Genomic DNA, 17,656 nt, shown 5'->3' on the forward strand with positions numbered 1-17,656 from the left:
AAGGAAGAGAATAAAAAGTTACAAAAATATTCTTTTATACTTTAGATTTCTGTTTGAGTGGCAAGATACTTTGACATTTTTAATAATTAATTTAATATTTACAGTAATTTTATTTTACAAAATTCTATAACGAATGAGCTTCTTGTGCGCCTCTTGTTACATTATGAAGAAATATAAGTAATCATTAACTTATAATACTGAATAGATTAGGATTAGGATGAATATAAGAACAAAAATACAGATATGGTTGTGTAAAATACAATATAAAAAAACGGCGTCAGCGTTGATAATGAAATGAAGATCGCTGTTATTTTATATGTAAAAGTATATGGGAAACGTCATCGATGTTCATTTTCAAGCCAACTGGATGTCGATTTTCTTCGATCATACCGTAGCAACAAGTTTTAATTTCACAACCGAGTTATTTATGATACACAATTTCTAAATTATACCATTAATTTTTTAGGTATCACACTGTGTAACAGATCACCCTGTTTTCCTAATACGTACAATTTATATATGTGAGGAATTTGAATATTAAATCAAGTAACATATAATCTACATTCTTTCATAATATTATTTAAATAATATAGGTATATTAGGTTATAAATCATATTATACCACTCTAACGGTAGAATTTAATATCTTATTTTTCTAATAATTATAGGAATAATTTATTTTCAATACTTTCGAGAAACTAATTCTAGTATTTTTTTATTTATTTATAATCACAGTATATTGGTGTTTATGAAGGTACAAACTATAAAAGCAGTATACCTTTTAATACTGATAAATATAGTATTATAGGAAATAGTTTGCTTCATGTATAGCTTGCAATATAGGTAGAGTTTTTTAAGCATTATTAAAGTTTCTAAATAATCATATCAACTGAAGAATATAGTTTAAGCACGAATTATAGTAAGTTTTGGCTTGACATTTGTGACAATAGATTATTACATATTCAATACAACTTTTTGATAATAAAATTATTAAAGATAAAACTTTTAATAATTGCAGATAATAAAATAACCAAAAAGTTGTGATTAAAACTTACTTTAAATGAAATTTTAACTTTATAATTATGATTATTTACCATTGTAAGCAAATTTTAACACAGGAATGTAGCTCCATGGGAGCCAAATAAATGCTCAGTGATTGAAATAGTTGGCAATACAGTGTTAGGGCATTTTAGAATTAGTGATTGATACCAATGCTAAAACAAATTATGGACCAAAAAATTTTCGTTTATATTTTTTATTTATTTCGAGATACTTGTCCAATAATTAAATTAGAATTAATTCTCGTTTTGATTAGTTTCACCAATATGGAAAACTAATTTAAATATCATTAAAAAAATAATCATACTATTTACTTTTTGGTTTGTTTTGAGGCTAGTGATAACAGCCGAAAAATATTCGAATTTCTTAAATTTATTACTAACCAAATGATAAAAATCACAATAGATTCCATCTATTTCAATCATTTTACATTACTTTTAGCTTCCTAAAGCTTTGTTTTGACATCTATGCCTTTAATATCATCAGAAATGATATTCTTAATAGGCGAATTAGTTATAGTACTTTCAATGTCACCTCTTTCTTCCTCTTCATCAATGATACTGATGTCTCTGATGGAAGGCCGATGTGATCGTCTCCAACCATCTGTGATCTGTGGCGTTTTGGTTTTGGTCAGCAATCTGGGACCGGAAAGGGTGATGAGTATGGCTCCGGTGGGAGCGGTGAGCATTATGGAGAGGATGCAGACCATGCAGACTTTTTCTGCGTAGCCGTACTCTTTTGAGGTGTGGTCCGAGATGACGCCCATGGCTACTGGAGCTAAGGCAGCCTGAAATTGATAATTTTCAAATGATTTTAAATATTCTAAATAAAAAAACTGTGTGGGCACTATGTGAGCATATTTGAAGTGAAACTTCTAACTATCAGCTATTAAATTGAACGATTTGAAGGACATGTTTGAAAAAGTGACATATAATGCTGTTTTAATATAAATATTATTTTAAATTTATTTCTGTAATCTGTACATTTTCTGCTTCCTCAATAGCCTGCAAATTTTATGGAATACCACCCAAAAAAACTTTTATGCAAATACCTAATAATGTTAATGCTTAAATTTATTTAAGAAGAGAAAAAATTTTGACTCTAACCAACAATTCGTATTTACAGTGATTTACATAATTTTATTAAATTATACGAATATTATCTCATTTTGAAATAAATATGAAAGTATCCTCCCATGAAAATGCGAGTTATTAACTCTAATAACTCGAATTCTAAACTGGCAACTCAGCTAGATGCTTTACCTAGACCGTTATTTAGAAGCTACAGATCTATCGATGAAAATATACTATATACTATACTAGAGGATATTGGTACAGGGGTAGAGTATCAAGTTTATTATACTGATTTTCTTAGCTTCGTATGGCACAAATCGTTACCCAAAGCGAGTTAAATTGTTTTACAAAGAATATCTACCCCGAATGAAGTAGCTGTGACAACACTGCCGTTACCACTTTTCCTGACGCTAGCTTGAATTTTTACTGCCAACGCGCGTGTAAAGAAGTTTCACTTCAAAAAAATTATTAGGTACAGTCTGTCCAATGGATCAAAAAATATTTTGACAGTTGAATGAAAAAGTAACAGGAAATAAAATTTCCATTTCATGTAAATTAAAATGACAGATACAACTTTCTTTGCAATGGATCCTCTTGTTGGACAGACTATACATTATATATACAGGGTGGCCCATCGAAAACGTTCCGCAAGGCATAACGGCCAGGGTAATTTTTTTCTCAGAAAATTTAAAAACACGTCAATTTTGTTTTTGAGGGGGATCTTCAACCCTCTAAGAGGGGGTGTCATCCCCCAATTTTTTTCAAATGGAACGGGGGTCAAGTGGTACCGCAACGAAAAGGGTTTTCTGTTCTCTATACTTTCCTGCTTCGTTTTTGAAGATCGGTCGAGTCATTGAGAAAATATGAAGGATTGAAATTTGAAAAGTTTATTTAAACATTTATCAGAGTAAATGATAAGGATAAATTCCTTCAACCGATTTGCTGTTTTTTCTTATTATTTCTAGATGTTTACGCATTTTTTCACTTGCCACAAGGTTGAGCGATCAGATGGGGTAGTTGCTAGATAGCTGTTCTGTGACTTGTGCGTTGAAGTTCTTCTCAATATCGTTAAACTTTTTGACAATTCTAGTGTACTCACTTGCAGAAAAAGTAAAAATAATCGAACTAAATTTTAAAAATAATGAATGTGGCAATCGGGTTGCGCAGATATTCAATAAACGCCATCCTGACAAACAGGTTTATGGGAAAATTGTTCGCGAGTTAGTAGCAAAAAACTGGTTTCGTTATAAATAAAAAGATGCAGAGGGAAAATCCTGTAGTAAATGAAGCTATGGAGGTATTCGTATTGGGCCAAGTTGCCATGGATAATACACTGAGTACAAGAAAATTAGTCAACGAGACCGGCGTGAATCGTACAAGTGTCCAAAGGTTATTAAAAAAACACAACTTCCATCCGTACAAAATTCGGTTGGTATTTGAACTCAACGAAGACGATTTTGATCGTCGCTTGCAATTGTGTGAAACTATGAGTGAACGAGTGGCCAATGATAATAATTTCCTATTTAATGTGTGTTTTTCGGATGAGTGTACTTTCTTTTTGAACGGTGTAGTTAATCGGCACAACTGTCGGTACTGGGCTGAGGACAACCCCAGGGTTTTTCACGAGGTGCACACACAAAACCCTCAGAAATTGAACGTGTAGGTTGGTATTTTTGGAAATTCTATTGTGGGTCCTTTTTTTCTTCCTGGAAATCCAACAGATGACATGTACTTGGATTTACTGGAAAATACCATCGACCCAGCCCTAACTGACATCATAGAGAACAATCCTGGATACATTGAAGAGGAACTAATATTTCAACGAGATAGTGCACCTCCACATTGCTCTCAAAATGTGCGTAATTTTTGAACAATAATTTACCCGGTCGGTGGATAGGACGAAGGGGTGCAATTGAGTGGCCTCCCCGGTCACCCGACTTGACTCCTTTAGACTTTTTTCTATGGGGAGACATAAAAAGCAAAGTATATAGCACTCCACCCGCCTCATTAGAAGTCCTGCGAAGACGAATTATTGATGTTTGTCGCGAAGTGACCCACCCCGCAAGTTCTTCAGAATGTTCGAGAACGGTTTGAAAATAATTTGTATTACTGTATGGAGGTTGACGGGCAACATTTTCAGCATTTGCTTCATTAATAAATTAAGTTTTTTTTTAATTAATTCAATTTATGCGTTTTTTGCAAAAAGTACTTTTCAAATTTCAATCCTTCATATTTTCAAAATGACTCGACCGATTTTTAAAAACGAAGCGGGGAAATATAGAGAATAGAAAGCCCTTTTCATTGCGGCGCCACTTGAGCCCCCTTCCCATTTGAAAAAAGTTGGGGGATGACACCCCCGCTTAGAGGGTTGAAGATTTTGCAATCATTTTTGGGCCAAAAGTTGTCCCCCTCACAAACAAAATTGACGTGTTTTTGAATTTTCTGAAAAAAAAAATACCCTGGCCGTTATGCCTTGCGGAACGTTTTCGATGGGCCACCCTGTAGTCTGTCAAACAAGAGATTTGCAACTTTAGTTCAAACCAAAGATAAATAAATTTTGTATGTTTTAATATCTTTGGTTTAAGCTTTGTCTAGTCAGAAAGAGGACGATTTAGACAGTGAACATAAAAATTGAAAACATCATCACTTATTGAAGTTAAAATCATGTTAAAATAATAAAAACTGTTTCAAACAATAAAAATCATATATTTTTTGAACAATAAAAAAGATGTTTTTCTTGCAATCTGGTAAAAAATCATCATGGCATTTGGGAGGACATACGGAAAGAAAATAGAAGTGATACAAAGATGGCATCACTTCCGGTTTGCGAGATCCTTAGCAAGGTCTGCTAGTAAAAAATTTAAGCTTAAAGTATCACAACATCATTCATTTAAACAAAAACTCGTAAAACAAAAGTAAAATGTCAAAACTAGAGGAACTAAAATGTCATAAATAGAGGAAACAAGTTTAGATTGGAATACTCGGCTTGCCGCCAAAACTTATAATTGTTTTGGGGTGCATAGTTTGTAAGGGATCTTGTGCTGCTATAGCGATTGCTAAGAACAACCGTAAGCAAGAACAGAAATAATTTTCTCTTGTCAAAGTCAGAATCTTTAAAAATTATAAAATCTTTCTAACTTTAAACTGCCCTCGTTGAAAAAATACCCAAAAATGTTTAAAGCGTCCATTTTCAAAGTAATTGTTGCTATCTTGTGAATTTAATTTAAATTTTATTTACTCAAACCCGTGATAATTGTGAAAATGTGGCATTAAAAACTTAAAAAAACTGTGTGAACTGTGAAATGCTAAACTATCGTGGATCGTGGCATAACGTCGGTTTTCAATGTTTCATAGGTATTTCATACATGTCCTAATATACGAGTAAAATAAAGTTTCTTATATGCAACACACTGTATTTAATTTAAAAAATTAAAAAAATGTGAATAAATAATAGTTGGCGACATAATTCCGGAAAAACTCGAACTGTTCCGAAATTATAAAAAGCTTTGGAGAGCGACCGTTGTAAGAATTGCGCCAAATAGTATTTACATTGTCCTTATGGGCACTTTCCAATCTAAACTCGTTTCCTTTATCTATGGACAATGGCAGGAAATAAATAAATTAATGTGGCAAGTTGACATTTTTTACAGCAGATCGACCACCTGAATCCCCAGCGGGAAATTTAAATTCCAGTTATACAGCCCGGCGCGGAATATCTCCACGGTTGGCAACAATGAATTTAAAAACCGCGCCCTCAATTACGTAACTAAAAGTTTATTTGGTATCAAATATAGGTACCTGTACTGTAGCCTTGGACATCAACGAAAACGCGATAAACACCTTCTCCTTCAGGTTCAGCTTGCACCCAATCCCCACCACTATCGTGATCAATATCCTCAGCACTATGGCAGCAATCAGCACTCCAGCACCTATCGAAACCACGGTTCCGTCCAGCTCGCTGAACTTGATTTGAGCTCCGGTGATACCGAAGAGGATTGGCTCGAAGATCATCCAAAAAATCTCGAACGCAGTGGCAGCAGGGTTGTCCTCTATGTCCCAGCCCTGCCTGGACCAGGAAACTAGACAGGTGAAAGCGGCCGCTACGCAGGCTAGAGGGCCTGCGCCTCCGTAGCCTATGAGTTCGCTGCCAAAGACTGAAACGGTACCACCAACTAGAAGGAGAAGGATCCGGAGTGGTACCTAAAAAGAGAAAACAAATATTTAGGGCTTGTTAACGTTACTGGCTTTTTTGGGCTTGTGACTTGACACAAGCAGTCACAAGAATGAGCAAGTCACTTGTTAGGGTTCTCTTGTTAGCGAAATAGTGTAAGCAGTTTAATGCCGATTACTCTTGATATTTTGTCGATTTCGGCCTCCTTTATGAGATAAATGCAATTTTATTAATTTGCCTTGATCCAAGTCTAAGAGCAACCTTTAAAAAATGTTAATATTATTAACTTGCGAAAGTTTTAAATAAGTACTCATTGATTCCTCATCAAAAATATGAAAAAAAGTTCCTATAAACATGGGTATGGAAATGCATAGTTTTAGAGTTATAGGATAATAAAACTTTTCAAAATTAGCCTTCTTGCAATTATCTTAAATAGCATTATTTTTTTATTTGAAATTACTGTAGGTTGGACTAATAGTAATAATATTTAATAATAAATACACACACCGGAAAAGTCTAGGGATATTACAATTTTATCAAGCCATCGTCAGTAATTTTATTATTTGCATTTCTGATATAATAAAATTAAAATAAACAAATAGTTTACAGGACGTATTGGAAATAAAAATGCGAAATTTACCGAATTTTTCAAATTTACCTTGATTTTTATTGAACTCAAAAAAATACACACATTTTTTTTTATTCTAAACTGTGAATTAAAAAAAAAGGTAAAACCATTTTTACTTAATAAAGGGTATAGCCTCCTCTACTGTTCATTTCAGCCCTACATCGTCTCTCCATGCTCCTGATCAGGTTGTCGATCTCTTCGATGAGGTACAGCCTGCCACGCTGCATTCAGAGCCCAAACCAGATCCCTACGAGTTTTTCGAGGCATACCCATTCTCAAAATTCTTCTTTGGACCGCGTTCCATACGTGCTCGATGGGGTTGCAGTCAGGAGATTGTGCCGGCCAGGGTAAGATGTTTAATTGATGAGGTATTGATTACATTATGTGTTTCCTGGAGAATTAAACTAAGCTCTGGTGCTGTAAGAGTCAGTCGGCGTCGAACATTTAATTGTAAAAAATGATCTTGCTGAGGGGTAGTAATGCGATGTCGCCCTGTGTGCCTTTCAGCAACATCACCACTTTCACGGTAGCTTGCACTTAATCGCGATATTACACTTTGCGTTGTATTTAATGCTCTAGCTAGGTCGATTTGGGGCATTCCAGCTTCGAGCATACCCATGGCCCTTAGCATTTCGTCTCTGTTAAGATCTCTACGCTCCATAATGTCGTTTAATACTAAACAGAGTTATTTGAATGAATTCTGGTCAGTTATCATAAAAACATAGGCAGTACAGATTAAATTCGAACAATTGATGCTAGGTGCCTTTTATACATTTGACAAAAAATGCTTCTGCAAATATCCCATATTTAGAAATAACTAGTGTAACTACTTCGTTTCAATCGAAGTAGAAAGAATCGGCCTACAAATATGTGGTTGTTTATTCAAAACATTTATTTTTAACTTTAATAAAATGATATCCCTAGATTTTTCCGGTGTGTGTATATAATTTATTAATTTCATTTTAAACCAAACTCTAGGGTGGTGGTAAATTCAGCATCTAAATTCTTAAAAAACTTACCATAAACGGATCATGTTTCTCTGGAATATAGTTACACACTACGCCCCATAAAACTCCAAAACCAATGCCACCCAAGATGGATACAGGTCCTTGTAGAATCAACTGTGTTACGGAAGCACTAGAGAACATTATGCTTTTGACTATACCGAAGATAGCCACAGATATGGCATCGTCGATACCTGCGGTGGCGATAATGAGTGTAGGGATGCCTTTGGCAACACCGTAACCCTTGGTACGCAATCTGAAAATTAAAAAAAATGCCTTTAAATTATTTTTTATTGCGTTTCTAAATTTACATTTACTTTGTCATAATTCATAAGGATATGATGCTAATATTATAAATAAATGTGTTCTTTGTTCTATAACTTTCTGAACCAGTGTACTGGGTTTACTTAGGATTTTAAGGCATAATATCTTACATAAACATAAAGGTTGTTACAAGTAAGGTTATAGATATTTACGATACAAGTGAGTTAAGAGCATCATTAAGATACGCGTGCGAAAGTTGCACGAGTGCGTAGCACGAGTTGTGTAACCACACAAGTATCTTAATGGAGTTAACTCGCGTGTATTGTACAATATTTTATCTTCATCTAACTATAAAAACACACAATGAATTTTAAAAATTATTGTACTTAACTATATATGTACCTATCCTAAAAATCCATTACCTTTGTTCAAATAACACCATGCATGGCAATGTCAATATGACAATAAATAATATTGATGTCGCTAGTTTAAAAATTGAGCGATTCGGAAAGTATTCCCTCTGACATTGAAGAAGAGGCATTCAGAGCCATTTCTGGATTGCTTCCAGCAAGATCGAAACAGAAGTATGAATATGAAAAATGGTGCACCGGAAAAAAAACATCAACTATGGAAATGAAAAGGCACTCATAACATATTTTTCCAATTTATCCGCTATAAGCATTCATCTCTTTGGGCTTTCTATTCAATGATACGTACTATGATATCTATTAAAATGAATATGTATGCTTCATCAGGCATTTACTTGAAAGATTGTTCAAACTGTATCATTAACATTAATTATTATTAATAGAACAGTTTATTTGTATTTAGTGCAAAATAAATGTTTTACAAAATATTTTTTCTCTTTGGTAGTCATCTAAACAAGGAGTGCGGTAATGAAAATGCGTGAGTTAAGAGCTTCTTAACTCACTGACGTAGATAAATTAAATTTATTTAACTCGTTTATACCGTCTGATCGAATAAAAACGGCGTCAGCGATGGCTATGAAATGACAAACAATGATATTTCCCATATAAATTTTCATATAATCAGATCAATCAGACAGCGATTTTCATTTCATAGTCATCGCTGACGCCTTTTTTTCGATCATACGGTAGCATCAAAACCAAACTCTTACTTAAACAAGCAAGGGACTACTACAGCCGGAGACACCGCAGCCACGATAGACCCCAACAAAATAGCGTAGTTCCATGGGATATCCAGGAAGAATTTGGAAAGGACAGCACTGATAATCGCCTCGCAAGTCCATGGAATCAAACCTATTTTCACCAATGTAAACCTGAGGCGTTTTAGGGCTTGAGGATCCAAGTCCAATCCGGCCCTGATAAGGATAATAACCAGTGCTACATGCCTAGAAAAAAAACACAAAAACATTAAAATTATAAGTATAATGCTATACACGTAATGATCTAGTCATGCATTTTATTTCTGATCTCATCATACATTATTCATCATGCTTCTTAAGGCCAAAAGTGACATTAAATAATCAAGAAAAGTACGGGCCAAGTAAAAGACGTCTAGGGCTTGACCTTGCCAAAATTATCATAAACTGTAATCCCCCAGCCGTCTTTGACACCGTTTTTTTCTCCGACTGTATGGTACAAAATGATACAATAGAAATTTTTGTGTACATTAACGTGTTGTTACCTTAGCTCCTTAGTTATTTCCGAAAAACTCTCATTGATATCCACTATCCCCACATTCTGGAACAACAGCCCGGTAAATAGCATTCCTATGAGAGCTGGCAACGTCGTGAGAGTCATCAACCAACCACCGATGTGCGCGCAAATACTCAGCAGGATCAGTTGATACAACACGCCGTTCGGTGGGGCTGCTGTAGCTCCCACTATCGAATATAAGACACACCAAGCCAGAAGACCTATTTAAAAAAAAATACTGTGAAATTTATGTAAGGAGCGTACATTGTGAATCTTAGAAAAATATTTTAAAAAATTAGTCAACTGCGAGTCGGACTCGCGCACCAAGGGTTGTGTACCATCCATTATCTATACAACATTAGACACTATAATATTATTATAAACTTTTTTTCCGAATTAGCTGAAATTTTAAATGCGCGTATAAGTAATTTAAAAAAAAATGAAGAAACACATTACTAAAAATTGTATTAATCAATAATAAATATGTAAAAAGTAAAAATAAATATGTAAAAATATGTAAAAATTAAAAAGAAACGATTAAAAAAAGTCGTCTTGACTAGGATTCGAACCTGCCTTACTACGGCTCCAACGTCATAGCAGCGTAGAGTCCTAAGGCTTTAACCACGCGGCCACCGAGGACTTGAGAAAGATTCTATGTAAAATTCTTACTTAAAAGATAAGGTTTAGTGAAAGCACGTTTTTATTTATAAACATTTATTTAATTCTGTTTTTAGTATTTGTTCTTATAGCGGCAACATAGAACATTATCTGTAAAAATTTCAACTGTCTAGCTATAACGATTCATAAGATAGACCTTTGTGACAGACGGACGGACGGACAGCGAAGTCTTAGTAATAGGGTTCCTGTTTTTACCCTTTGGGTACGGAACCCTAAAAATTGTTTTAAAAATTGACTATGTTGATTGCATATGACTAAGGCCTCCTAAATATGAATTTCAAAATAAGTTTGAAGTGTTTTTTTATTGTAGTACCAAATTAAATTAAAAAAACAAGAATTTTATCGTATCACTTACCTATTAAACCTACTGCTAATATCCTGGATATTTGACGATATGTGGGACAAAATGGATAAGGACATAATTTGGGCCACACCGATGGTTGCCATGATGGTTCGGATGCTTCAGAGCGGCATTTGACACAGAACGAGTACCACCACGATCTAAAAATAGGAAAAAATATAGTTAGTAATTTTTTATACCGGATGGCGTCTCGAAAGTGGCTCACCCGTATAACTTTTTTATCTTTTCGATTAAAAAAAAACAAATATTATGGTATGTTTCGCCAGAAAAAACTACAACTTTTGAGTTTTAAATGGCACCCTTGGTATATTTCTACTTTATTCGATAGAAAATGAATGACACTCTGAAGAGAATGACATATCATATTTGATATGCCATTCGACATAGATAACATATCGTTCTTAAAGAAGAATGGGAAAGCATAATGCAATATGATATACCTATATGCAGCCTCAATGACAGTATGAACGGACGTATACAGGCAGTTATAGCAGCCAGGGGGAGGGGAGGCAATACAAAGTATTAGGGTATTTTTTAATTTTTTTTGTTTGTATACTTTAGTATTGCAGATGTTTTCTTTAATATTGTTAGTTCTGTTATCGTTATTAATGTTTATTATAACCAGGACTGTATCGTTAGTATTTAATGTTTTTTTTTCAATTTAGTATAGAGTATTCAATGCAGAGTAATATAACATTACGACTATAGTCACAAAAACCATCTCGTCATGTTAAAAAATTACATCAAAAAGTAATGATAATTGAAAAAATTGCAAATTGATCGTCATCAGTATTTCGCTTTGAAAAATTAACCAAAACATGAATTAAAATGAATGAAATCATGAAAATAGGGCTAAAAATAACAAAAATATAACACTTTAAATTTGACCAAAAATTTCTCCGTTGTGTTTTTTTGTATCTGAGTTTATACAGGGTGACAATTTGAAAACGAGTAGCAGTATTTAATATTGCCTCTACCGATGATAGTGTGAAAATTTGGCAAACCACGTCAATTTACATATCATGGGGGGACAATTTTTGAGGCATTTGTTGTCGTGTTACTTTCAACCCCTTGACCGTCAGGGCACCTACCCCTAAAAATTTAAATAGCAACCCCTATTTCTTTTACCATTTTTGTGTTTCTTATAGAATTCTACATAAACTGCATTATAATAGGGGTTGCCATTTAAAATTTTAGACGTAGGTGCCCTGGGGGTCAAAGGGTTGAAAGTAACACGACAACAAATGCTTCAAAAATTGTCCCTCTTGATATGTAATATGTAAATATTCAATTATCATCGGTAGAGATAATATTAAATACTGTTCGTTTTCAAATTGTCACCCTGTATGTGGATAGACCTTTTTTAGAACAATCTGTATATTGATAACTAGGTTAAATTAAAATCTCAAATCAGCTAATTATTTCTCAATTTAATAAATTACAATAATTGTATACACTTACCGATCACCCGCATTGCTGTCTTCATATCTAGCCGATCTGGAATACGTGGATCCTTTGGAATATACTGACTCAGTAGTAGAATGCTTCTTGTCTCTGACCGTGTCCCCGTTAGTGTACTGCCTGTCATTATCTAAGAGAAAAAACTGTTTAGGATCCAGATACACCGAACACTTGCACAAATCGTTTTCGCTAGAACTCTTAAATATTCGCTCGCTACAGTGCATACTTGTTGACTAGGTATCAACGAATCCAAACAAACCGTTGTAATAATATAAAAGCACAAAAACTATATACTTATCGACTTTCAGATCAACAAAAACATATGTATCGATTTACTAACATATCGATATATGTGAGGTGCGTTCAGTATATGTGTAAGAATAGCTTGTAATGAAATATATTATTGTGATTATAACGCCATTTTTAATAAGTGTCTGAAACGGTTTAGATTTTTATCAAATTGAGGATTTATTATTTTATTAAAACGACTATTTATCATATTAACTGGAATAAAAAATTGTGACATGAATTTAAAAATTTCGTCTTACAATAATTATTGTATACAGGGTGGCGCCTCTCATAGAACGCGGAAGCTCTAAGGAGAAGGACAGTATGTACTGAAATAAAATTTTGTGGTCATATGTAGGTTAAGTTAAAGCGTTTTTAAAATTATACAGAGTTCTACAAGGTGTCCTCAAAAAAGTTATACATCAAAGTTGTGTTTGTTGTAATGGAACAAACACCCTATATATAAATTGATTTTCGGATTCTAGAAAAAAAAATAAAGGTGGATTTTATAAGAGAAGCATATAACTAAAATGTAAGGTTTTTGGCATATTTATCATTTTCTAAAAATGAAGAACAGATTTTAAATTTTTTTTTTAAAGCTACTGAAATTGGAATTTACCCGGTATAGCGTAATATGTAGTTAAAATAACCATTTTTAACTTTTTAATTAAATTAAAAATTGACCCGAAAAATTATACAGGGTGAGACAAAATTAATACTGAACATTGGTCACATTGAAAAACAAGTTACTCTTTTGTTTCAAATGGAACACCCAGTATATTGTTCCGATATTCCATGGAGAATTCAAGCCTCATCAAAATACTGTTAAGGTTGCCTACCCCTCAGACAAATATTTTCCTACTTATTTTCATTTTTATAATTTAGTGTCAATAGATCTTTATTATTTGATAAAATCTAGGTGGCTGTGATATGCACAACGTTAATTTAACAAAAAGTAAAGGATGTAGAGCACAATATTCAACGGTAATAAAGAGGTACACATTTGATTTATAAAATATTAATAACTAGTTGAAAACATCAGGAAAAAAATACTTTGTTTAATAGATTTGAATGAAATTTTGAGGGTAAAAGTTACTATAAGTGCTACATATTTTAATGCTACAAAGTGTCGACAGATTCACCAAGGACGTGCATATGGGTTATACACACAACATGTGCGCCACTGACTTTTTTTCCTTTTATTAGCAAAAGAGGAGTCTCTCGAGAGATGGCACATGTTTTTTGAAACACCCCGTATTTTAGGCTATACCAGGTAAATTCCAATAGGTAGCTATTATTGAAGTTTAAAATGTATTCTTAATTTTAAGAAAATATTAAATATCTCAAAATCCTAGATGACCTCAAAATCCTTCTCTAATAAAACTCACCTTTATTTTTCTCCTAGAATCCGAAAATCGATTGATATTTTTTAGGGACACTCTGTAAAACTCCCTATATTGTTAAAAAAATGCTCTACATAGTACATAGCCTCACAAAATTTTATTTCTTTTAACACAAACGGTCGTTCTTCGTAGAGCCTCCGCGTCGTATGAGAGGTGCCACCCTGTATACTATATTTTGAACCATCCGGGAAAGTATTTTCTGTCTATCAATGTACCTAATGTGATAAATTTAGCGACAAATTAAAAAAAAATGTGATATTCATTAACATTAACCTACCAAAAATAAACAAATAGTATGAGTCTACCGGATCACGTTGCCCTATTTACTATAGTTTATTAATAATAATAATTACAATAAACAAAAAGAAAAATAGAAAAGCAAATAAACACCGAGGTGTTAAAATTGCAAATAGTTTGAGGCGTTTTTTTTCTGATATTTCAGTTGTTATCTTTATCAATTACACCTTGACTTTGTTGCTTGATGGACTACACTACAAATATTGATACGAGATGTAATGATATGTGATATACAGTCGATAATTGCTAAGAAAAACATATAGAACATGTAGTAAATAACAGATAAATATCTTTCAGTGAAAACATTATTTTTCTGTTTTGTGAAGTACCTACTAGCCTGCGAAAAATAATGATTCTGAGTATACTGATATACAGGGTGGTCCGAACTGTATTCCGTAAACTTCGGCAGCATATTCTGCAGATAAAATAACCAAAAAAGTTCGTATAAATATATTATGTCCTAAAATGCTTAGTTTCCGAGATTTAGGGTGTAGAAGTTTCATTTTTATTTCGATTTTTTCTAAATAATTTCTGAAGTAACGTCAATATTTAGATGAAAATTGGTGACTGGGAGTCTTTGACATGAGAAATTTGATTTTGAGGTCAATATGACTCCTATTTGTAGAGGACGCCACCTATATGTGTTTTAACTGATTTGAAGAGTAATAACTTTTCGTCCGCACCTGTATAAAACTACTGAGTGATAAAATATATATTTCCGTAATTTTTTACGTAAAAAATGTCGTCTCTTGATAAAAAAACGCTACGAGCAACCTATCTCAAGATGTTTAAAATGGAAATAGTCAATAAATGTCATTATTGACAAAAAATAAACATATGACGAGTAGAACGTTATTTGACTGAAATAATAAATTTGGGAACTTTTTATTTTTTTAAATTAATCATAAATTTGTCTTCGAGAAAATGATGATAAAACAGTTTCTGTTGAACATTTGGCAAGAAAACATTTCAAATTTATAATATTAATAATAGCTCCCGTATATAGCGTTAACGCCTTGGGAGTAGCAAGGTACAGCTTGCTATACTAGAGCCGTTCGGTATACAAGGAAGGTAATGTGGCTAGCACTACTCTTCAACCGCCTATTATTACCTCCGGATTGTGAATCCCAAGTACTCATTTAAGGCTGAGTCGACCTAGTTACCCAAACTATTTTTATTTTAATAAAAATAGTCGGCTGATGAAATGCCGGGTGTGGGAATCGAACCCACACCTTGAGATTGGTAGACGAGAGCCTGTACCTCTATGCCATGCCACCGAGCACCTCAAATTTATAATTTCAGAAATAACTATTTAGTCAACATGTTTAATTTATGTCAATGACGACAGGTATTGATAATTTTGATTCCAAATATTTTGAGAACCATTACTAGTAGCGATTTTTACTAAGAGAAATTTTCTACGTAAAAAACGTCGTAAATGTATATTTTTTACTCGGTAGTTTTATGCAGGTACCTACAGGACCATCCTTGAGTGACAAAAAAGAACATCTATATACAGGGTCGTCTGTACAGAGGAGTATTAAGTGCAAATATCTTTAGGGGTAGTATATTTCGACCCCAGAAACACGTTTATGAGGTGTCTTCCGTTTGAAAAAAAATACGGTATAGAAATATAATGTTGTACTTTTTTATAATAATAATAATAGCTCCCGTATATAGTGTTGAACCCTTTGGGAGTAGCAAGGTACAGCTTGCCATGCTAGAGCCGTTCGGTATACAAGGAAAGTAATGTGGCTAGCATTACGCTTCAACCGCCTATTATTACCTCAGGAATGTGAATCCCAAGTACTCATCTAAGGCTGAGTCGACCTAGGTACCCAAATTATTTTAATTCTAATAAAAATAGTCGGCTGATGAAATGCCGGGTGTAGGATTCGAACCCACAACCTTTAGATTGGTAGACGAGGGCTGTACCTGTACGCCACCGGGCACCTTTAGTATTTTCTTAATTAGGAAAATACAGGGTGTCCCAGAAATAAGTGCAAGTATTTTAAGGGGTGGTAGATCTCGATAAAAGAAACATATTTTCTCTTTATCGTTTTTCAAATAAGCCCAAAATAACGGAGTTATTTTACTTTGAAAATTTCCAAAAAAAAAATGATTTTGTGCTAAAATTTGAGAACCACTGGATGTTTTCTGGATTTTCTTTCTTGTAAATTTAATTTACTTCCTATGTTATATTTTAACTAGAAATTATGTTTTTAAACTAAAAACTAAAGAAATTTCAAAAAAAAATTCAAAAATTTCCGAATTTTAAAAAAAATCGCGAAAAAACCTCAGGCATGTTTCTCGGGTTGAACTATACTACCAATTAAAATACTTGCACATATTTCTGGGACACCCTGTATATATTAAGCAACATACTTGTTTTAACTGCGTCCTGTTCAAAAGCGTTGGTGACATGGTGGTAATGTAAAATGCTTTTTTTCCTTACTGGGCCCACTTCAGCATGCTCCGATGCTGCCGAGACTTTTCTGCTTCTCGCTGGAGATTCGAAAGCATGATTTTCATAACCACGTTCCACAATACTGACCTGAAAAAGACAGGCTATAATTAGTAAACAGTACATACAAAAATGTTTGCTTGTTCTAAAATGGTTAATCTCGTTTATACTTTTTCAAATTTCCATACAGTTTTAGAGAAAATTGCCAAAAACATGAAAATATGGTTGAATTGTTTAAGCTTCATTCAGAACCTCGGAATTAGTGGTTTCAATTAGCGTAAAAGTTTGTTCCTTTAATTTCAATGTAAGCATTCAGAACATCAAAATTAGTGGTAGACATTTTCAATTAATAGAAAAAGTTGTCAAACTTTTAACTTTTCCACTAATTATACTTCAAAATTTGCGAGAAATGTCATTTTGGCCTTTGATTATCTTCCGTCAAGAGAAATTGTGGTTAGAAATCCAAAGTTGATTGTTTTATAAGCTAAATATTAGGCTTTATTTATGGATACAACTGAATAACGCAAGCTTTTGCTAGGATATTCTATTAATTTTGTTTTTTAAACATTGTGAATGATCGTAAACTAATAAAAAAAAATTACAGGACTCGTGTATAAAACAACATTTTTTTCCATAGCGAGTTACGTTTTAAAAAATATTCAGAAATTATTATTTCAACGAATTTATTACGAGTTGAAAAAATATTGTGCTGGGTTGGCGTTGGTTTCTATGTAATTTGACAAATAAATAAAGCTGGCTCTTTAGTTTTCAGTTTTGAGTCAATATTTTTTAATTCTCTTTCGTGTCGATTGCTGATTGAATTGGAG

The 17,656-nt window shown here is 33.3% G+C and overlaps 1 protein-coding gene across 5 annotated transcripts in view; it reads right to left on the reverse strand.

The window, feature by feature from the left end:
- Positions 1-562: 562 nt before the first annotated feature.
- Positions 563-17,656, reverse strand: part of LOC115879653 (sodium/hydrogen exchanger 9B2) — a 32,639-nt gene continuing 15,545 nt past the window's right edge. For all 5 annotated transcript variants that reach the window (XM_030896560.1, XM_030896562.1, XM_030896559.1 and 2 more), the window contains exons 3-10: positions 16,751-16,919; positions 12,378-12,507; positions 10,911-11,056; positions 9,867-10,098; positions 9,337-9,570; positions 7,950-8,190; positions 5,930-6,331; positions 563-1,845 (exon numbers count right to left, since the gene is read on the reverse strand). In XM_030896560.1, the coding sequence (XP_030752420.1) occupies positions 1,504-1,845; positions 5,930-6,331; positions 7,950-8,190; positions 9,337-9,570; positions 9,867-10,098; positions 10,911-11,056; positions 12,378-12,507; positions 16,751-16,919 (1,896 nt within the window). In that variant the 3' untranslated portion in view covers positions 563-1,503. The remainder of the gene's footprint in view (positions 1,846-5,929; positions 6,332-7,949; positions 8,191-9,336; positions 9,571-9,866; positions 10,099-10,910; positions 11,057-12,377; positions 12,508-16,750; positions 16,920-17,656) is intronic.

Source organism: Sitophilus oryzae, unplaced genomic scaffold, assembly GCF_002938485.1.
Source record: "Sitophilus oryzae breed Bouriz unplaced genomic scaffold, Soryzae_2.0 scaffold_1583_pilon_pilon, whole genome shotgun sequence".
NCBI lineage: Eukaryota > Metazoa > Arthropoda > Insecta > Coleoptera > Curculionidae > Sitophilus > Sitophilus oryzae.